The sequence below is a fragment of the Macrotis lagotis genome, chromosome 4 (genome assembly GCF_037893015.1).
Source record: "Macrotis lagotis isolate mMagLag1 chromosome 4, bilby.v1.9.chrom.fasta, whole genome shotgun sequence".
Taxonomy (NCBI): Eukaryota; Metazoa; Chordata; class Mammalia; order Peramelemorphia; family Peramelidae; genus Macrotis; species Macrotis lagotis.
Window position 1 is genome coordinate 250,205,912 of NC_133661.1, and position 24,037 is coordinate 250,229,948.

At 38.5% G+C, this 24,037-nt stretch overlaps 1 protein-coding gene across 2 annotated transcripts in view; it reads left to right on the plus strand.

The window, feature by feature from the left end:
- Positions 1-24,037, plus strand: part of LTBP2 (latent transforming growth factor beta binding protein 2) — a 188,010-nt gene that overhangs the window by 85,095 nt on the left and 78,878 nt on the right. For both annotated transcript variants that reach the window (XM_074235724.1, XM_074235725.1), the window contains exons 6-8: positions 1,555-1,758; positions 2,230-2,516; positions 4,141-4,243. In XM_074235724.1, coding sequence (XP_074091825.1) covers positions 1,555-1,758; positions 2,230-2,516; positions 4,141-4,243 — 594 coding nt within the window. The remainder of the gene's footprint in view (positions 1-1,554; positions 1,759-2,229; positions 2,517-4,140; positions 4,244-24,037) is intronic.

Genomic DNA, 24,037 nt, shown 5'->3' on the forward strand with positions numbered 1-24,037 from the left:
TGAGAGGGGAATACAAAGTTTAAATAAGCTTTTGTCTTTTACCCTCATGAAGAGCATTTATATATTTATGTATATTTATTTTATATATATAATTTATATATTTATGATGAACTAGAGAAGGAAATGGCAAACCACTCTATTATCCCAAGAAAACACAAAATAGGATCATGAAGATTTGGACATGACTGAAACGACTGAAGACCAAAAAATTTAATAATATAATATATAACTATATTAATATTGGATGAAATGTTATTATTATAACACATATCACATAATCACATATCAAAATTTATTTATTTATATCACATATCACATAATCACATATCAAAATTTATTTAGCCACTCCCCAATTGATGATCATCCCTTCAATTTCCAGTTCTTTGGTACCACAAAGAGCTGCTGGAAACATTTCAGAACATATGGATTCTTTATATATATTTACATAATCATGTTTCTCCCATTATTGAGAGAAATAGAATGCATATGCAGATAGTTGTCATACAAAAAATAAGTATCTAGAAAGGTCTGAAGCAAAGTGCTTTGTGGTTTATATGATAAGGTTCAAGGAAGCAAAAGTTATTGACTTGTAGAATCAGAGAAAGCTTCGTGGAAGGTCTTAGGTTTATTTGAAGGATGGGTAGAATTTCAGACAGACCACTAGGTGGCGCCATTGTGCACTGACTACCTGGCCTGGTGTTAGGAAGACTCATTTTCCTGAGTTCAAATCTTCCCTCAGATGCTTAATGGTGTCATTTAACCCATTTGCCTCAGTTTCTTCACTGTAAAAAGAGGATAAAAATATCCTCTACCTCCCAGGGTTGTTGTGAGGATCAGATGAGATAATAACTGTAAAATAATTAGCATAGCATAGTAAGTATAATATAAATGTTAGCTATTTATTATTATTATTATTTGTTATCATTGATCAGTTGTTTCAATTGTGTTCAACTTTTCATTATTCTATTTGGAATTTTCTTGGTAAAGATCCTGGAGTGGTTTTCCATTTCCTTCTCCAGCCCATTTGGACAGAGGAAGAAACTTGTCCAGGGTCACACAGCTAGTGTCTGGGCTGGATTTGAACCTGAAAAGATGAGTCTTCCTGACTCCAGGTCTGGTGCTCTATCTATTGAATCACTTAACTGCCTAATAATAATAATGATAATAATGATAATAAATAGCAATAATTATAATTAATATATAACAATTGCAAAATGCTTAGCTTGGTTCTGATACAGTTAGTTTATATAAATGTTAGTTATTATTTTTGTGGTTATTATTATTATTATTAAAGGCTGTACTAAAGGTTCCAAGGCCATTGTGTCCTTTTGACCCCCCCCCCCATCCTCACCCCTCCACCAAACATTTTGCTTTTGGAACATTTTACTAACCACCCATTTGCCTCAGTTTCCTGATTTGGCCTCAATCCAGGGGGGGAGGGGATGAGATGGGAGTAGACATTGTAGCTCTTCCCTCTCAATGGTGGTACAATGCCAACATTCCCACTGATGTTCCACTATGTTCTGATAGTCACTTTGAACCTTGATGTTACAGATTTTTGCCAGATCCCCTGCCTGAATGGAGGCCGCTGCATTGGTAGGGACGAGTGCTGGTGTCCTGCCAACTCCACAGGAAAGTTTTGCCATTTGCCAGCTCCTCAGGCAGACAGAAAATTTCCAGATAGGTCCCATCACCAGGTCTCTGCTGAAGGCCCTTTGAAGCAGTCTGTCTACATGTTGCCTCTCTCCAACCAACTGGGTGAGTTTCGACTCTGAGGACAACTGATGGTGGAGGTGGGACTTTGAGACTCCCCAGTGCCCTTGGGTCCATTTCTTTCTTCCCTGTACTATGCTGGCACCAAGCATCAGCCCAGGGACATCTGACTTCAATAGGATGAGAAGGGGTCTTAAGCAATGGGTCCTTCTTTTTAGTAATTTAGAGATTTAGTAATTTCCTTGGCTTTGCTACTGTGTATAACTCAAAGCCATTGAAAATTTTTTTAATAGATGGAATGTGATGATATCAACATTTTAGGAAAAGATCCAATGTCCCACTGCCTCTTTTTATATCCCCAGCATGCAGCATAGTGACTGTCACATAGTAAGCATTCACATTAGTGAATGTTTATTGACTGACTGTATAATTGATGATGCCCATCTTTCTGATGTAGAGGGATGTGGGGGAGGGAAGTCGTATTTTCCTGTTGCTGATCCTAACACTTTTCTCCAGCCTCTGTGAATCCCTCCCTGGTAAAGGTGCACATTAACCACCCTCCAGAGGCCACAGTTCAGATCCACCAAGTGGCAAGAGTTCGGGGGGAAACTGAGCCCCCTGAGGAGAACAGTGTGGAGACCAGACCTGCACCCCAGCTCCCTCCCCAACCTGGCCCAGAGCAGTGGGACAGCAACACCATCATCTCCCAGACCAGGGAGCCTCCTCAGCCACCACCACCACCATCTTTCCCCAATTCTGAGGGTCTGCTAGGCTGGTGCTATCCGACCTCGGTGAATGACCAGGTGAGGACCTAGCCTCTGTCAGACACTGGCCCATGATTGTTTTGGTGTCTGTTGAGTCTGGACATGAGATTGTTTTACCTCATCTGTCCTTCCTTCCTCTTCCTATTCTATCATTTAGAATCCTAGCTTCAAAGATGAGAGGAATCTTTGAGGTCATCTAATCAGCCCCTATTATTTTATAATCAAGGAAACATTTAAAAAATGGTAGTGAGAGTATTGAACCTAAACCATCTGATTTTAAATTCATCAATCTTTCCAATGTACTAGGAACTGGGGTGAGGACATTTATTCTGATGCAGATTGTCAATTGTGGTGCAATTCATAAAGGGAGAAATATTTGGGCACTGAGAGGTTTTAGTCACTTGTCTCAGGCCACCTTAATAGTATGTGTCAAAGGTGGGACTTGAACCTATGTCTTCTGACTCTGAGACTAGGATCTGGAATACTGTAGGTTTAATAAATGCTTGGTGAGGGGCAGCTAAGTGGCTCAGTGATAGAACAATGACCCTGGAGTTAAGAGGACCTGAATTTAAATTCAGAATCAGTCACATACAAGCTGTGTGATTCTTGGCAAATCACTTAATCCCAATTGCCTCCAAAAAGAAAAAAAAGAAAACAAAAAGATTGTTGATTTAATGAATGGGTTAAAAGAGAATAGACTAGAGTTATCTCACTTTACTTCCTTCTTTGGAGGAGGACACTTGGAGGTTGGTGTTGGGAAGCAGATTCATCAACAGTCACGTTTTTTGTCTGGAAAATTGTTTTCTTAAATCTGTCTTCCATATCTGCCTACCCCATCTATCTTTTCCTACTAGACTTTAGTGGAGCAGTGTATAGAGTATTGGCCCTGTAGTCAGGAAGAACTGAGTTCAAATGTGATCTCAGACACTTAATAATTACCTAGTTGTGTGGCCTTGGCCAAGTCACTTAACCCCATTCATTGCCTTGCAAAAACCAAAAAAACCCCAAAACACATAATTAGACTTTAGCCTGAGGGAAAGCAGCATGGTACAAGAGAAGGAATATTGGCTCTGCAGTCAGAGGGCAAAGTTCCAACCCCACCTCTGATGATTATTTCTTTTATGACCTATCAATCATTTAGTCTTCCTAGGCCTTGCTTTGCTCAGGGGCTTGAACCAGCTGTTCTCTGGAGTCTTTTTCAGTTATAGAGCTTGTCAGTCAATTTATTAAACATCTGTTAGGACTGACTACAAAAAGATAGTCCTTGGTCTGAAGGTGCTCACAATCTAATGGGGAAGACAGTAAAAACAACCATGTAAAAACATGATACCTAAAGGATAAATTAGAGCTAACCAGCCAAGGGAAGGCACTAGAGTTAAGGGGGATAAAGGAAAGTTTTCTGCAAATGGAAGGATTTTACCTGGGACTAGATTAGAATGAAACCAGAAGGCAGAGATGAGTGGAAAACTTTTCAATGTCTGATGCAAGGTAGCCAATGGGTTTCTTTTCATTCTACAATGCCCCTTTCTCTTCTCCCTTTCTTCTTCTGAGTAGCCCCTGCCAATTAGGGAATAATGTTGTATGTTAAGCTCTACTATGTGGATGACAGAAAGAAGAAAAAGATGAAGTAAGTTGATGAGACTTTATTTTCTGCCCTTTCCAGTGTGCCAACCCCTTGCGGGAGCTGACCAAACAAGAAGACTGCTGTGGGAGTGTTGGGGCCTTCTGGGGAGTGAACACGTGTGTCCCCTGCCCTCCCAGACCAGGTAAGTATCAGAGGTTGAAGAAGAGGATTTGGGTGACCTGGGACTCTTTTCCTCTGAGCATGGCTTGTGGGTCTTGGAAATGAGTCTGTCTTCTTATTTCTGATCCACTTGCCTCTGGGCAGGACATCTGAAAGATTAGAAACAGAATCCAACATTTTAATGTGGTAATAGCTGGTGGTAGGGAGGCCTGGTTCATTTTCACAAAGGCTCAAAAGTTGACCAGGAAACATTTGGTATTCAATCAACTAAGAGATGATTCTCAATGTTGTTTATTGATTGAATATTTGTGTGGGTAGGTCTTGCTACCTGTGCTTCCTAAGTTATTTCCTTCTGTAGATTCTGACCTTTTAGCCAGAGCTCCTTAGCCTTGAAATCACCTTTTCCGTTTCCCCCTGGTACTTATCTTCATCTTCTCCATTCTTGACCTAGAGGAGGGACACTTACTTCTCCTTAACCCGGGCAATACTTTGGTAAAATGCTCCACCGCTTCCAAAGTACCTGTTCCTTTAGTTTTTACATCACAGTCATTTCTTGATAAGTCTTCCCTCTCAACACATATCCTGTGAGCCTTCCTGAGTTGAGGAGAGCTGAGTTCAAATCTGTTTTCAAATACTCATCAACTGTGTGACCCTGGACAAGATATTTAACTTCTGTTTACCTCAATTTCCATAGCTACAAAACGAAAATAATAATAATAGCACCTAATTCACAGGGTTGGTGTGAGAATGAAATGACATAATATTTGTAAAGTACTTAGCATAATGCTTGGAACATTTGTTGTTCAGTCATGTCTGGTTCTTCATGAGTTCTTGGGGCAGAGCCCAACAATACTACCCATGGGGTTTTCTTGGCAAAAATACTGGAATGGTTTGCCATTTTCTTCACCAGTGGATTAAGGCAAACAAAAGTTAAATGACTAGCCCAGGGTCACATAACTATTAAGTATCTGAGACTGGATTTGAATTCAGGTCTTCCTGACTCTGGGCCCAGTATTTTATCTACTAAACCTCTTAGTACATGTACATCTAGTGCAGGTGTTTAATAAATATTTATTTCTTTCAGCTTTGTCCCCTCCCTTTCTATTACAATAGAAAAATACTTAAACAAACCAAAGACATTGAGATGACTTCTATGAAGTATATGAGGCAGGATATGAACTCAAGCCTTCCTGACTTAGAGACAGAAAACCTTGATCAAATCCAACTTTAGACACTAATTATTTAATCTCTCTGTGCCTCAGTCTCCTCATCTGTAAAGTGAAGGAATTGGACTCAATGGTTTCTAAGGTCCCTTCCTACTCTAAATCTGTAGTCCTATGATTTATGCTTTGTGCTCTCTCTGCCCTATCAGTGAGTCAGAGATCTTTCTTCTGGTCAAGTTTCCAAGGGGTTCTAAGACAGGATCCAATATAAGAAGGGCAGATATATTTTCTGAATCAAGCTTTGCTGAGGGTTGGGCTTTGCTGTGCACATCAGTAGAAGAAGGAAGGAAAGAAAAGAAATATTTCTATATCTCCTATTCTGGGCCAGGTACTGTGCCTATAATGATACTAGGAGCTCAACGAGTTCTGTCTTTTTTCCTCACATCCTGTGGGCTCTGGCAACCCTGGCCATATATGGAGTTCATGGCATCTTCCAGAAGGTTTGCTCCTAAGGCCAGGTAGGACCTCTCTGGGGGGCCAGGAGACCTGGCTGAAACCGAAATGTGACTGTCCTGCTTTGCATCTGAAACCCTGTCTTTTCTCTAAGCATTTCATGCACACATAGTATCTTATTCAAATTCTTATTTCCTTCTGGGTTGGTGCATAGGAATGTGAGGGGCAAGGCCAGGTACAGAAAGGGTTCTTCCTTTGGCCTGAGACCACACAAGTAGCATCTATATTTATTTCTCCTTTAATTCCATGGTTGCACTCCTATATTTTTAAAATTTTAACTTTAAAAATTTTTTAAACAAATTTTATTTTTAAGTTTTTGGTTTTGTGCTCTTTTTTGTCACTCTCTGATGTCTTCCCCTTTAGTAAGGCTCCCTCTCCATCCTTCTTTAAAATAAAGAAGCACAGTTCACCAAAGTGAAATAATAAATTCTGGTCTGGCAATGTATACCCCATTCTCCACCTATAAGCATCATCCTTTCTCTGGATTCATGGCTAGTCACTGCATTGATTGGGGTTCCAAAGTCTTTCAGTATTGTTTCCTTTAAATTATGGAGACCATTGTGTGAATAAATTGCTCTGGCTCTCTTTAAATCCCTCTGTATCAATTCATGCAAGTCTTCCTGAGTATCTTTGAATTGAGCATGATATGATTTAGCAGTCAGAGAAGATGGTTTCAAATCCTGCTTCTTTCACTTATTCTTGAATGATCATGAGCAAATAACTTAACCTGCCTTGGACTAAGTTTTCTTTTCTGTAAAAGGAAGATATTGGACTAGATGGCCTTTTGAGGGTCTCTCTTTTAAGAATGATCTTCTTATTCATCGTATCTTGCAGGATAATGATATTCCATTAAATTTATATACAAAAATTTGTTCACTCATTCCGCTAATTTAAAGTCACTGACTTTTTTTTTTTTCCAGTAGAATTAGCATTTAGATCTTTCTAACTACCTGCCCCGTGGACACTCAGCTTCTCCGTCTTGATTTAGGAAAAGGATAGGAGAGATGGATGTACTTTTTGGTACAGTAAAAGTAAAGCTAGGGGCAGCTAGGTGGCTCAGTGGATAGAGCATTGGCCCTGGAGTCAGGAGTACCTGAGTTCAAATCCAGCCTCAGACACTTAATAATTACCTAGCTGTGTGGCCTTGAGCAAGCCACTTAACCCTGCTGCCTTGCAAAAACAAAACAAAAAAAAAAAAAGTAACACTAGACCTGGAATGAGAAAGACCTAGATCCCACCTTCTTACTTCTCCCTAGAGAGTAAAAAATTCATCTCTCTGAGCCTCAGATTTTTAAGATCCCTTCCTGATCTAAATTAATGATCATATGATTCTCCTCCACTACTACTCCCCACCCAGCCATGGCCTGGCCTGAGAGAAATTTAACTCATGCCTATGCAGAGAATTCTCCTGGGTCCTGAGGTTTCTATAAGGTGGTATTCTTGTAAATATTTAATAACTGACTTTCTGGGGAGAAAATGTATGCTAAGCTTACTTTTAAGTTTGAATTTTTTTTAAATTTGAATTTTTAACATTTTCTCCATCACTTTCTCTTTTTAAAATTAATATTTTATTTGTTTTCTAATTATATACAATAGTAGTTTCTACACATCATTTTCTATAAGGTTTTGAATTTTACAATCTTTTCCCCACCCTCGCTTCCCTCCTCCATCCCCCCACAGAAGGCAGTCTGATAATCTTTACATTGTTTCCATGCTATACATTGATCGAAATTGAATGTATTGAGAGAGAAATCATATCCTTGAGGAGAAAATAAAATATTAGAGATAGCAAAATTATGTAACATATAAGATACTTTTTTAATAAAAGAAATTGAAGGTAATAGATTTTGGTCTTTGTTTAAACTTCACAGTTCTTTCTCCGGGTACAGATGATATTCTCCATCTCAGGTGCTCTAAAATTGTCCCTGATTATTGTATTGATGGAATGAGCGAGTCCAGTAAGATTGATCATCACTCCCATGTTTCTGTTAGGGTGTACAGTGTTCTTCTGGTTCTCCTCATATCGCTCATCATTAGTTCTCTTGCATAAATTAACCTTGTTCACCTGCGGGAGGGGGTTGGGGTGGTACTAGGTCCTATCTTGATATCCTAATTATTTAGCTCAGAATTTCCATGCCTCCTGGTTTCTAATAGAACAATAGTGTTCCATAACATACATATACCACAATTTGTTCAGCCATTCCCTAACTGATGGGCATTCACTTGATCTCCAGTTCTTTGCTACCACAAAGAGGGCTGCTATGAATATTTTTGTACAAGTGTCTATCACTTTCTTAATTTTAGATAATAAGTAAAACAATAAATCAGACCCTGATTTGTAGCATTTGCTGATTTCAAAAATGAAAATGCTCACCCTGAAAATTTAACAGTTGATTGTTCAAGTCTCTTGAAGCTGGGACCACTGATATACAACCACAGGGTCACTTGCCCCTCTGAGAAAAGGAGTATTTAATCCCTTGGGCTCTGCCTGCCAGTTCACTTCTTTCTTTGCTTCCTTGCTTCCTTCCTGCCTTCCTTCTCTCCTTCTTTTCTCTCTTTGTCTTTCTACATCTCTCTTTTTTCTATCTCTGTCTCTTGTTTTTTATGTTGAGACATTCCAGGATATATTTTCCCCTAAGTCTTCCAATTTATTTCAATTGCCATTTATTTAATATCATGTCTGATGTTGGAGATGTCAAAGCAAAAGAGTCCCTGCTTTCAAGGAGATTACATTCTTCTGGGGAAGGGGGATATTACATGATTAATACAGAGGGAATAATTATTAGACACTGGAACAATCAGAAGATGATTTGTCTTTCAGTTGAGCCTTGCACTGGAGGAATGGAAGCAAATTACTTTGACACTGACAGTGATTCATTCTTGAAATCTGATCTGATGATATGTCTTGTCCTTAATGGTTAACAGATGCATGAGGGACTGTCAATGCCCTCTCCAGGAAATCAGTTAATAATGAAGATGGCATTTGTATAGTTGTTAAAAAGATCAAATGAGACAGTACATTATATGTAACACTATGTATTGTCTCTTTGATCTTTTTAACAACTACATGAAGTATAGACACTATTACTACTATTCTCATTTTACAGCTGAGAAAACTGAAACTAAGAGGTTGTGACTTACCTAAGCCACACAACTAGTAAGTTCATTTTTCCTGACTCCAACTCCCATGCTTTCATCACTACCATCAGCCTCCCAGGAATCCACATGATAGGGAGCACCTGGGGATAACCATATTGAGTTGTAGAAAGGGTGGATTTTGGGGGTTGGACACATGCTGGGAGTGGGAGGAATAGAGAACTGCAGCTTAGTCAATGTGGTAGAGGAGCTTGAACTAGGCCTAGACTAGGTTTGAAGGAGTTCAGCATAGGGATGAAGGTATTGCTTTCATCCAAATGGAAATTCAGGAGCCATTGGCTGACAGTCATCACTGAAGTGTGTCCTTCTTGTCCAAGTGCCCAGAAGCTGTCATGATGGGTGGACTGTGAGAACTGAAAAACAATGGAAGGGAGAAGAAACAAGGCTCTTCTGCAAGCTGGCTATGCTGACTGACCTGTTGGAGGCACTGGGGCTCAGGGGGGAAGAGAGAAGTGAATTCCTTCTTCCTCATGGAATGCTCCACTTGGCTAGATTTCTGGCCATTGCCTTGGAAAACCAGGTTGGCCTTGCCCAGATTTGTCCTTTTGCCTTAGGAGTTTCTTTTTAATTTTTTGGATTTTTGCAAGGCAATGGGGTTAAGAGACTTGCCCAAAGTCACACAGCTAAGGAAGCATTAAGTTTCTGAGGCTGTATTTGAACTCAGATCCTCCTGACTCCAGTACTGGTGCTCTATCTACCACTCCACCTAGTTGCTAAAGTCTTCCCTTTTAAGGTTATCTTTCACCAAATCTGATCTTATACTTATTTCTATCAATGTTCATCTCCTCCATTAGAATGTAAGATTCCAAAGGACAGGAACTGTTTCTGCTTTTTTTCTCTTTGTATTCCCTAGCCTTAGATTAATGTCTGATATGGTTTCTATAGTAAGCACCTAACAGAGGTCTCCAAAATTTGACCCTGTTGAGTATAAATGGTCTGATATTTGATCCTCCATATGAACATCTATAGCTCCCTATCTGACCCTGACCCTACTTGGCCACTTTATCAAGTTTTCCAAAGAACAGAAGAACTAAAACTAATAAATTAACCAGGATATCATTTTTAATTCTCAGTTTAAATGCAACTAGAGGGTCTCATTACACCCAACAGTGTGGCCTGGGTCCAATTATAAAGGGAAGAAACAGCCATGGGAAGCATGCAAAGGCTGAGCCAGTGCCCATATTTTGCCTGGAGCAAAGGCAGCAAGTAATAGAACACACAGTGTTCTGCAGGATGGTTTCCTATGGGAAACTACTCATAGGCCATTGCTCAGCCTGTACCCTAAAGCTTGGGGTAGGACTGGAACAGCACTGCCTCCCCCATAGAAGACATTGGATTGTGGACTTAGTTCTTGGGTGTGGGTATATACACAGCCCCCAGAATTGGGTGGGTACATAGTCACATCCTATAAGCCAATACATTTCTGGGAACTGTCCCACCCATCCCACTTCCCCATCCCAGAAGTGTGCCAGCCGAGTAACAGCATCCGAGGGGCTAAGCTGTCCAACAGGGTCCCTCAATTAAATCGTTTCCAGTTTTAGTCTTGGCCACATCTCACCTGATGCCCACAGACCTTCCCCTTCTTGCCCCTCCCCCACCTCCAACGAAGCTGGCAAGCTCTGAGCTGGGTCTGGAGTGCACATGTGTGCCGGGTGTGGGAGTGTAACTCCGTGACTGGTCAACCGCACCCACAGCCGCACAGGGCTGCCTTGCCCCCCATTCCCCACCTCCCCTGCCTCAGCTGTGAACAGCAGAGATTTCAATGGCTCATGTTTCCCCCTCTGGTTAGGGGGTCTTCTCTAGTATTTGGTACATCTCAGGAAACTGGGCACCAGGATCCAGACCCCTGGAATGTCAAGCATTCCATCGCTCCCAGCAAGAAATAACAAAGACCAGGGCAATGTAAACACTTGCAAATGCATTAAAGTGCAGCTGGGCATTGTATAGAAAAGGAGCAAGATGGATGGAGAGCTTGTTTGGGTTGAAGAGGTGCCAGGGACCCAACTCTCGTAGTAAAGCTCAGAACTAGGGGATGTTTTTTCAAGTCTCAAAGGACATCAAGTAAGTGCTACTGTGTGAAAAGCAGATTTTCGGAGAAAATGAAGACAAGCCTTATAGGGGCCTCCAGCTTTAAGTAGGTTTAGGAGAATAAGCTCTAGGCAAGGCTTTGGGTTGTGCGACATTCTTTGTAGCCTGAGACTGAGAAACATACCATCTTTCTACCTGTCAAGTGGGACTATTGCCTCTAGGTAGTTCTTTGAGATCTTAGAAGTAAAGAAAAATCAGAACATGATGGTAATCTGTGGCCAGCAGACTTCTGGATTTCATGACTTCTAGTCAATCACCTTTTGGTGTCTAACTTTTAGCTGGGCTGCTGAAGAAGATTCTCGGAGAATATTGCTACCTTTTAATGTACTGAATATTTACCATCACAATGATGGTTTAAAGTCTCAGTTACAGTGCCTTTTTAGAAAAGTTTCATTTCTTTGGGCAGTAGATCAGGGAATCAGAACTGTATTGTAATTCTTCCTCTTCTCTACCTTCCTCTCTCAGGTTGAGTGACACAAATAAATTTTGCCCCTCAAAACTTATCTCTGCAGTCCTTTGGAATTTATTGTAGTGTTCCAGCTCAGAAACTCATCCCATCTCCTGCCACTAATTCTTGGACAGTATATATAGCTCTCAGAACACACTTTTATATACTTTTATTGGTGCCACTTTTTTTTTTTTTTTAGTTTTCATCCCAAAGAAAGAGGCAGACATCTGGATCAACTGGAAAGTTGGCTAGGCATTGGCCGTGTCAACCCCAAGGGCCCCTTTGCTAGGGCATCCAGGGTTGGCACACAGTATACAATTTATCCTAGTGGGTGGTAGTTTTTTTGCCATAAGATGCCCTGATAATAGGTGATTTCTTTAAAAATTTAGATTCCCTCTTGGCCTTTCTTGGAATTTCCAATTCTTCATCTCTGCTCTCTCTAAGGAACTCTTCTGAATTTCTCTCATATGATTGATTTGGGTCTGCTAGTCCATTTTGTTGATGTATGGACTGGGCAAAAGAAAATCATCAAGAATTTGGGATATGATATTCCTTTTTTTTGTCAATAATATTTTTGTACAAGTGATGTTTTTACCATTTTTTCATGATCTCTTCAGGGTATAGACCCAATAGTGGTTTTTGTGGATCAAAGGGCATGCACATTGCTCTTCAGAAAGTTTCCACCAACAATGTATTAGTGTCCCAGATTTCCCACATCCCTTCCATCATTGAACATTGGTTTTAGGACTTTTTTGAATGACTTTAGATAGTTTTGATTTCTTCATCTGAAAACTGCCTTTTCAGGATATGAGGGTTCTTAATCATATGGGTATGAATACATATGCATAGGGTGTAAGACACTATACTTCATGGAGGGGATATGTACTAACCTTCATGGGAATTATTATAGAATAGAGTCAATGATAGGCTAAGGGTTAGATCACTGAGTTGGCCATCTATTTTTAGACTTGATGTTCACTTTCTCTGGAGATCAGTTGGTCCACCTTTTTGAGAAAGGAGGAAAGGAGAGGGAGAGGGTCCCCAATACTTAGTCTCTGCTTGCCCAGAGCAAGGAACAACTCTACGATTCTGTAATTCTGTAAAATTGCACAGATACTCTTGGAGCAGAATGGGGTCCTTTTTATTCTTAGATGTCCCATGGGTGATAAACATTGTGTTAGAGCACAAAGTGTCCTGGCTTTGAGAGTCTCAATCAACAAACATTGCTTCAGAGCTTTGTACCAAGCTTTGTGTTGGATGCTAGGGATACAAGGACAAAAACAAAGTCCCTACTATCTCTGGAAGAACTTACATTCTACTGGGGGGAGGAAGTGACAGTTGGACATAGAAAATTATATACAAAATAAATTTTTAGAGTGAATCATGAGTTTGTTGGGACTTTGAAATTCCTGTGAGAAAACTCCCTCTATCAAAGAAGATCAGCTCCTGCTTTGCAACTTGAGTCTTAGTTAATCGTCTAAGGTACCAAGTGATTGAGTGATTTACCCACAGTCAAACATTCACTATGTGTCAGAAGTTTGCCTTAAGCACAGGTCTTCCTAATCCTTATTCTGGCTCTTTCTCCTCTACTCCCTGCTGCCTTTGTATGGTTATAAATAGAAGTAACTAGGCCGCTCAGTGAATTAGAGCACTGAGCCTCAGAGTCAGGAAGACTTGGATTCAAATACAGCCTTCGACACTCACTAGCCGTGTGATCCTGGATAAGTCACTTCCCCTCTGTTGTTTTAATCCACTGAAGGGAAATGGCAAATCACTCCAGTATCTTTGCCAAAAATATATTAGCCCCTTTTTCTATTTTTAATCCCTTTAGGCCATAACATACACACACATGTGTATATGTGTATGGGAATATTATACAATATATATGATGTATAAATTTTATATATTTATATACATGTATAATTAATATCTATTATAATATTATTAATATATTTAAAGTAGCTATAAAATGCATTTATTATATTGTGTGGTTTATTTATTATTATATAAATATATGAGAATAAGAACCATTCCTCAAGATCAAAGGATATGAACAGTTCTCAAATGAAACAACAAACTTGATATAGTGCTTCAATTTACTACTAACAAGAAAAAAAAAGATTGGGAAGATAATTGGCACAGTGGATAGAGCACTGACCTTGGAGTCAGGAGAATGGGAGTTCAAATCTGACCTCAGACACTTAACTCTTACTAGTTGTGTGACCATGGCAAGTCACTTATCCCTGATTGCCTTATATCCAGGACCTCTCCAGTGGTCCTGATTCATATCTGGCCCCTGAACCCAGATGGCTCTGAAGGAGAAAATAAGGCTGGTGACTTAGCACAGCCCCACCTCATTCACATCCAATGCATGTGCTTGTCATAGCATCATCTCCCTGATGTTGTGGTCTTCTTTGAGAATGAAGGACAAAACATCATCAACAAGAAAAATATAGATTATACTTCACAAGCATCAGATTGGCAGAGATAACAAAAGAGGAAAATAACTAATTGTTGGAGAGACAGATGAATAGGCAGTGACAGATATGAAAAGAAGTATTAATAAAGCATTTTAAACATGTGAAAAACACAATGTTAGCCTAGAACTTTTGAAAAATATTTGTTTCCCCAAAATGCTATTCTACTTGGGTAAAGATAACTGATAGTAATGTTTTAGAAAATATTATTTAATATGTAAATGAAATTATTTTATTTAACTGCAATCATAAAGAACACTGTAAATAATCACAAAGCTGGTTTGACATGTAAACATGTGTCAGATGTGCACATATGTATATGTATGCATGTATGTGATATATTATAGGTTTATGTGTAAATTGATATCTATATTTACATCCCTCTATCATCTATCTGTAGCTCTACATCTATCTTCTTTCCAACCATCCATCTATATCTCTATCCATTTATCTACACATTCAACCTACATGCACCAGAAAAAATAAAAACCCCAGACCCAAGTATTTAGACTACCAAATAGTATTGTGAGATCACTCATATGAGAGATTTAAAATTTGATTGATACTGATATACAATATAGTGTAACTTAATGTATCATATCAATGTAAGAATATTAGTTTATATGTTTATTGAATGAAAAGAAATAGTACATCTGGAAATATGAAAAACCATTGGGATCTAGAGGAAAGAATCTCTAATGATGGAATGACTATCAATTGGAAGTTGTCTCCCAAGAGTCCTCAAAGTAACTACCCCCTATTATTTACTCATAAGTGAATAAGTGACAAAATTATCCTTCTCTCTACACTTGGCTATTGTTGAGTCATTTTTGTTTCTTCTGGTCCTCAAGGGGAACTGGAGATGTAGCTATGGCTCACATCACTACTCTGGTCTCTCTTCTCCCCAAATCCTCACCTCCAATGTGTATGGAGACAACTGGGCTCACAGATTCAATCAGTTGTAGAGAATCTTTGTTGTATTGGTACAACAAGTGTGACTGAAGATGAAGGAGTCAGAGCTGGTTAGAGATGGTGACTCCTACACCAACTCTTCACTCCATTAGGCTCATCTAAGCCCTTCCATTGGGTAATGGCAGACTCAATGCTCTTGTTCTTCCTTCTTTCCCTTGATCTTATGAATACCTCTACTCCTGTGTCTTCAACTGAAGGGGACAATAAAATTCAAGCCAATGCCTTCATGAGTAGAAGAGTGAACAGAGATTCTGGAAAGTAGCTCTCTGACAGTCTGCTTTGCTAGGAAGTTATTAGTCCCAGACTAAGAGAATTTAAAGACTTTCCTAAGGATGCCTAACTAGTGATTTGGGGAGTTATGATTTGGACCTAGGTCTTTTGGTTCTAAGTCCAGTGCTTAATACCATATTACATCTGAATGAATCAAGACTAGGAAAGGATTCAATCATCAAGTTTTTTTTTAATTATCTACTGTGTTCCAGGTGCTATTGATATCTCTTGCATAAATTAACCTTGGTCACCTGGGGGAGGGGGTTGGGGTGGTACTAGGTCCTATCTTGATATCCTAATTATTTAGCTCTTTAGTAGCATAGTTTGGTGAAGAAGAAATTGACTTGAAATAACAATATTAGGGTTCAAATCCAAGGCCTATTGCCTCTTTGAACTTGAACACACCTCAGTTTCCACATTTGTAAAATGAGAGAGGTTGACTAGATGGCCTCTCAGAGCCATTCTGGCTCTAAATCTATATTCTATGAGAATGTAGAGATCATCTAGTCCAGTCTTTTCATTTCACAGTCAAGGAAACTGGTATTATGTCTGCATGTGTTTTCTGGGGATGTTTTAAGAGATGGGTCACTGGTTTTATCCATCAGAGGTAAGCAAACACGAGGGGAACTGGCCAATTGGATGAGCATCTTAGATTCAGTGGCAGGCCATGTTTCTCCCCTCCTAATAGTGCACTTTTTCCTTCAATTTCAGGACTGCTCTCTTTAGAGAGACTGACCTCTCATCTTCTTTCCTCACTGCTATCACAAGTAGTAACTTATAAAATTCAGTGCTTTACCCTTACTAATTCCTTTGCATTTATGATCTCACTTGAACCTTATCAAAAAAAGTTCTATTTTTAGGTTTCTTTGTTCATCTTTATTGATATCTTCTGCTTTCTTACCTTCAATTCTGAACATATCACTCTCTGCTCCCACAAACCATTTCTTATAACAACAAAAGAATTTAACAAAATTTGTTAGCATATTAACTGATTATGATTATAGATATAATGTTCCAAATATAATTTTTAATTAGCATGTGGCCTTGCAGGGATCTTTATTGTGATTTAGTGTCCACCACTTAGTAGAGCACATTTTGTTTAAGTTATTGAGTCATGTCCAACTCTTCATAATCCCATGGACCACAAAGCCAGGCCCTATCTTTCAAATTTTGTCCAAGTACATATTTATTTGCTGCTTCTATGACACTATCTGTTCATCTCATCCTCCTTCTCTTTTTGCCTTCAATCCTTCCCAACATCAGTCTTTTCTAATGAGTCCTGTCTTCTCATCATGTGGCCAAAGTATTTAAGCTTCAACTTCAGTATTTATTCTTCCAGTGAATTAATTTCTTTAAGTATTGACTGATTGATCTTGCTGTCCAAGGAACTCTCAAAAATTTTCTCTAGCACCACAGTTCAATCTCTGCTTTTTTAGTATGCTATCCAGATTTGCCATAACTTTCTTTCCAAGGGCCATCTTTTAATTTCATGGTTGCAGTCTCCATCTGTAGTGATCTTTGAGCCCAAGAAAATGAAAATTAACACTGCTTTTATTTCTTCTCCCTCTATTTTCCAGGAAGTGTTGGGACCAGTTGCCAGTATCTTGGTTTTTTTGATATTAAACTTCTTCAGACTAGCTTTTACATTGTCCTTTTTCACCCTCATCAAGAGGTTTCTTAATTCTTCTTCCCTTTCTGCTCTCAGAATGGTATGTCTGAGATTGTTGATATTTCTCTAAGCAACCTTAATTCTGGCTTTTGATTCATTTTGTATGATATATTCTGCATATAAGTTAAATAAATAATGGAAGCACTTAATAAATGTTGTTTGATTGATTGGTTCCCATTTCTATCTGAGTCTGATGCCTTTAGTTTAGAGCATCAAAAGATTAAATGACTTATTCAGGATTATCCAGTTAGTATATGTTAAGGATAGAGCTATACTGAGTTGCCTCTAGAAGGATATGGATCAAAGGCAGGGGAAAAATATCAGAAATGGGAGATTTAATGCTTAATATAATTCTCTCTCTCTCTGGTCCTGATAGCTATAGAATTCATTGTTGGCTGAACACAGACCCGCTAAGGAGATGACAGAACAAAGTGACCAGGACAGGCGTGGCAAAGGAATTCTAGCCAATAAATGTAGACCCCTGGATCAAAAAGCACTCAGTTCAACTATTTCCCAGACTCCAATACCCTGCATTGGGAAACAGCTGTATTGGGGCGGTGTTTGAGTTCTTTGGGTGAGATTCCCAGTTCCCTAGAGAAATGAGATTTTTCAGAATTCCAGTTGTACTAAAAAGGCAAAATTGTTCTATCACAGTGTTATTCTAAGTGGGTCTTTTCAGGTTACATGGTACCCTCTGGGGACAATGCCATGCTGGCACAATCCTGGTAAAAACTAGCATTGGTTAATATGTGATGAGCCCATAGATTCCTGGACCTCTCTCAGAACTGAATCAGCATCCACCTGTCTATTAGGGGTGGTAGAGGTTCAGTTCTATGTGGAGGCAGGGAGGATGCTCCAGGTTCCTTCCCTTAGGGAAGCATCAGGATCCAATATTAGGTGAAGGACAGAGAGGATTTCATGGGAACATCAGGCAAATGTCTGCCAGCGAGCCCCCATTTTCATGGATAGAAGGGTTTTCTACATTGGAGAGAGGAGAAAGTAAAATATGAGTTTATCTCCAACCCTACAGAAAGTCAGACTTGATTTAGAAAGTCTTGATTTATAATTGGGTTCTGGTCCATTTGTTTACATGCCTGAGTGGTTTGAGCTCAGCCTATAGAATGTGTGCATGTCTACTCTCCAGGCAATGGGTGGATGGAATTGAAAGGCTCCCACACCCTTTAAATCCCCTTGCTATATAGACACCTTTCATCAAAGGCAAAGATCAGAGGCTTTTGTAAACAGATGTGTCTTCTGCCAGACCATATGTCTTCACCATCTCCTTCCTCCCCCTCTGCTGAATGCTTGGGCCAGAAATCTCTGAAGCAATTACTTGGCTCTTGATAAAGTGCTGAGAGTCACCAAAAGCTTAGGGAGAGAATTCTCGGGGAAGGAGCAGATTAAAAAAATTGAGAAGCTTTGAGAGTTCTTAACCTGAGGTACTTGGACGTGTTTTTAAAAGTATGTTAATAACTGTATTTTTGTATAATTGGTTTCCTTTGTAATCCTGTGTATTTTATATCATGCATTTTAAAATATGGTTCCATTAAAGGAGCCCTTAGGCTTCACCAGGCTGCCAAAGGGGTCCAATGTAAAAAAAAAAAGTTAGAAACACATATGCTTCTTTCCTTGGTAAAGCCTTAATAGCAGAGGCAGTGTGGAATAAGAAAAAGAGATTAAGTTCTAGAGAATGGAAGATCTAGGTTTTGTCTTCAGTTTGGTCTGCCTATCAAAGACACAAGTGACTGATATTCGCAATTTCCTCATCTATAAAATGGGACTAATAATAATAATAATAATAATAATAAAAATAATGATAATAATAGCAATAATAATACCTTTCCTGCCTACCTCAAAAGGACATCATGAGCATCTGAGATCACAGGTATGAAAGCTCTTTGAGAAATTAGAATGTGGTCTGTGCTCCCTGAGGCTGGTGGTTCACATAATATGGTCTCTGAGAAGAATCTTATTATTTATAAGGATCATGTTTAAGTCATAATTACTTTTAGGAGATATTTAAGTACTGAAATAGAACTTAGGGCTGTTGTATTGAAGGAAACATTGTTGGGCATGCCTATTAAATAAATAGGTGGTACTGGATAGCTGGAATCAGAAAGACCTGAGTTCAAATCCTACCTCAGACACTTACTTGCTATAACACTTAATCTTTGTTTGCCTCAGTTTCCTGAACTTTTAAAAGGGGAAAAATAACAGTACCTCCATCTCAAAGTTGTTAGGAAGATTAAATGAGACAATATTTGTAAAGGGCTTAGCATATTGTTTGGTCTATAGTAGACAATATATAAACATTAGATAGTCTGTTCTTCTTGAAACTTTGGTCTTTTCTTCTTTTTTCCTTCAGAATTTTTAACTTAGTAATCAAAATAAGAGAAGTAAAATACTTATCTGTACCCAATCATTTTAGATCAAACCATATAGATGAACACTAAGAATAAACACTTATTTCCATCATTTTTTGTTTCTTTGTCCTTTAAATGTTGATTGGGGATTTCAGCAATTTATCCAGTAATGAAAGAAGGGGCAGAATTGTGGAGTTACTGTTAGCAATCTTTGAAAGATAGGATTTTGAAAAATAAGAGAAGTAACACAAGAGTGGGAAGGGCAAATGTCCCATTTTTCAAAAAGGGAAGACAATGAAGTCTGCAAATTATAGGTCAGTGAGCTTGATTTTAATTCTGGTAAAATTTTAGAATGTATCAATAAAGGGATGATTATTAAATGTATAGAAAAAGAAATGTCAGTTCCAAAGAGCCAATATGGCTTCATCAAAAATAGGTCATACTAATATCATCGTATCATTGTTTTTGTTGTTCAATTGTTTCAGTCTTGTCTAATTCCTTTATACCTTATTTGGGGTTTTCTTGGCAAAGATCCTGTAGTGTTTGCCATTTTCTTTTCCAGTTCATTTTATAAATGTGGAAACTGAGGCAAACAGGGTAAAATAACTTGCCTAGTATCTGAGACTAGATATGAACTGATTCCAGGTCTATCACTCTATCCCCTCTGACATTTCATTTTATTATTTTAGGAACTACTATAATGATAACTCTGAGAAATATAGCTATATAGAGACTATATAGAGATTTAAGCTTGGCAAAAACTCTTACAATATTTTTGTAGAAGGGTGGAAAAATATGGGCTGGATGATAATATGTTTCGGTGGATTAAACACTGAAACTGATTGATTGGCTGGTCCCATAAAGTAGTCATCAATGATTCAATGTTATGGAAATAGATCTCTAGTGAAGGTCTCTAGATACTTATGCTTGGCCCTGTTCTCTGATGTTTTTGTCAATGACTTGGATAAAGGTATAGTTGGCATGCTTATCGCATTTTTAGATGCTTAAAAAATTGGGAAGAATAATTTACATGTTGGATGACAGTATTTAAAAATATCTTGACAAACCAAAATATTGAGCCAGATATAATGAAATTTAATAAAGAAAAATGTAAAATCTCACACATAGATTCCAAAAAATAAATTCCACAAGTTCAAAATATGGAAGGCAAAATTAGATAATGTCATTGTTGTTCAGTTGTTTTTCAGTTGTATCCAATTCTTCATGACTCCATTTGGGCTTTTCTTGGCAAAGACATGGGAGTGATTTGCCATTTCCTTCTCCAGCTCATTTTAAAGCTGTTGAGGCAATCAGAATTAAGTGATTTGCTCAGGATCACACACCTATTAAATGTCTGAAGCCAGATTTAAACTCACAAAGATGAGTCTTTCTGACTCTAGGACTAGCACTCTATTTACTGTGTCATCTAGCTGCCATGACTAGGTAATAGTTTATCTGAAAAAAGATCTAAGGGGGCCAGAGCCAAGATGGCAGTGTGAAGGCAGCATTTCCTGGGAACTCCTTCCCCCTAAAACTCCAAAAGCCAACAAATTATGGTGCTAGCCAAAATTTAGAGAGGCAGAACCCACAGAAAGACTGAGTGATACATTTTCCCAGTTCAATATAACTTAGAAGTTCCATGGGAAAGGTGTGTTTCACCAGAACTGGGAGTTGGAAAAAGCCCTGATTGCAGCACAGCCCAGGAACAGCTTGAAGGGGCGATGAGAGAATACCTACACCAGAATGAGTGTGGAGTAAGGGAGCACTGGCCATAGAACCTGAAGTGAGAATCTGGAGAAAGCAGCCTGCACCTCCAGAGCACAGCCCACAGATGGTAAAGGGTCAGGGGAGACTGCAGAAGTTTCTCTGCTTTCCCTTGGGGAAGGACTCTGCTGTTTGCCCCCACTCAGATCCAGGTTGCAGTTTGGCCTTCCATACCAAGTAGCCAAGCAGGACTTCTCCTTACAGCTCCAGGACAGAGGGAAGTGCTGTGGATATCTACATATCAAAGCACAGGCAAGAACGCATAAGACCTTGGAGGAATAAAGGTCCCAGTGGGGTTTCCCCCCCCAAAAAATCCCAAAGCCATGGAAGTGCTATAATTTAGTCTTGGGCTGAGGAAATTAGTAAACAACAGAAAAAGAAGACTCTGACAATAGAGAATTACTTTAGCCCCATGGAAGATCAAAATGATGTCATCAGATGATGACAAAATCAAAACTTCTGTATCCAAAGCCTCCAAGAGAAATAGAAAATGGGCTCAGACTATGGATGAGCTAAAAAAAACTTTGAAAAGCAATTAAGGGAGGTGGAGGAAAAATTGGGAGGAGAAATGAGAGCAATGCAGAAAAATCATGAAAACTAAATCAGCAGCTTTGTGAAAGAAATACAAAAAAATACTGAAGAAAATAATATGTTAAAAACCAGTTTAGAGCTATTAGTTCTAGATTAAGGGAAAAAAATTTTACAACATACATTATCAATCAGAAAATGTTCTATTTATACTATTATTTTAAGGTAACATTGCATTCATTTACTCTGAATCTTTGACAGCAATATTTAAAAAAATTTCATATCCATTTTATTGGTCATAGACAATTTGAATCTCTTAATTAGGGTGTTATGTTCATGTTATATTTTAAATAAAATATTATTCTTAAAACTAAAAAAAACAAAAAACAAACAAACCAGTTTAAGCCTAATGGGAAAAAGCAACACAAAAGGCAAATGAGGAGAAGAATACCTTAAAAAGTAGAATTGGTCAGCTGGAAAAGGAGATAAAAAAAAGCTCTCTGAAGAAAATAACTCCTTCAATGCAGAATGGAATTAAAGGAAGCTGATTACTTTTCAAGAAATCAGGAAGAAATAAAACTCTTCCAAAAAAGTCAAAAATTAGAAGAAAATATGAAATATCTCATTGGAAAAAAACAACTGACCTTGAAAACACATCCAAAAAAATCATTTAAAAATTATCGGGCTACCTGAAAGCCACAACCGGGAAAAGAGCCTATGCTTCATTTTTCAAGAAATAATACAACAAAATTGCCCTGAGATACTAGAAACAGAGGGTAAAATAGAAATTGAGAGAATTCACCGGTCACCTCCTGAAAGAGATCCCCAAAGGAAAAACTTCCAGGAATAGTATAGCCAAATTCCAAAACTCCCAAATCAAAGAGAAAATTCTAAAAGCTGCCAGAAACAGACAATTCAACTACCAAGGCTTCATAGTCAGGATTACACAGGATCTGGCAGCATCTACATTAAGGGCTTATAGGGATTGGAATATGATATTCTGGAAGGCAAAAGATCTTGGTTTACAGCCAAGAATCAACTACCCAGCAAAACTGAACATCCTCTTTCAGGGGAAAAGATGGACTTTCAATGAAACAGGGGACTTTCAAACTTTCCTATTGAAACAACCAGAGCTGAACAGAAAGTTTGATCTCCAAGTACAGGACTCTGGTGAACCATAGAGGAGGTGAATGAGAAGGACTAACTCTGAAGAACTTAATGATATTGAACTGTTTGTATTCCTGCATGGGAAGAAATTATTGATAACTCATGGGTACTCAGATACAGCACACTTTAGGGCAAGGCCTGGATGAAAGGAGAGAGAGAATAGAATAAATGAGAGTGGGGAGGAATAGAGTGGAGGGAAATACAGCTAGTAATAGCAACTGTGGGAAAAATATTGAAGCAGCTTCTCTGGTGGACTTATGATAAAGAAGGCAACTCACCGCAGAGACAGAGCCATTGGAATCTGAACACAGACTGAAGTACATTTTTTTTCCCTCTCTCTCTCACTATTCTTGAGGTTTCTCATCTTCTTGGGGGGGGTCTATGTTTACTCTTATACTCTTATAGCAAAATTATTGTAATAATAGTAATAATAAATTAAAGTTCACTTGTAAAAAAAGATGAGGTCACTTCAGATAGGGAATTTAGAATGTGTTTGCTGAAGCAATCATGTATTTGTTGGTTTTCCTTGAATGTTTTTGTTACAAGGTAGAGTTAATTTGTGCTTGGGGATTGGGATTGGAAGTAGACAGGAAATAATTATAACATAACAAAAGCATCAAATAAAACTTAAAAAAAAGAAAAAGAAAAAAGATCTAAGAATGTTGAGGATCACAACTTCAATATGAATCAACAGGATCCATATAATAGCCAAAAAGTTAATGTGTTCTTAGATTGTGTTAATAGAGAAATAGTGTTTAGAACAGGAAGGTAAGAGCCTATATATATATATAAGAGCCTATATATATATATATATTTATGTTCTGTCCTGGTCAGATCATATTTCTAGCAATTTTTTTTTTCAGTCTAGGTGCCATCTTTTAGGAAGAAAAATTATAAGCTATAGAACAACCAGAGGAGGGCAACCAGTGCACAGGAGTAAGCACAAATCTCTAGGGCCTTTCACTAGAACTCTCTTTGCATGTAGACATTGAATCATTAATAACTATTCTTTTGGTCTAGCCATTCAATCAGTTTTGAAGTCACCTAAGTAAATTATGGGGCATTTAGATGGTTTGTTGAATATAGTGCTGGACCTAGAGTCAGGAAGACTGATCTTCCTGGATTCAAACTTGGCCTTAGACCCTCACTATCTTTGTGACCGTGGACAAGTCACTTTGCTGGACCTGCAGTCAGTAAGATCTGAGTTCAAATTTGATCTCAGACACTAGCTTTGTGAC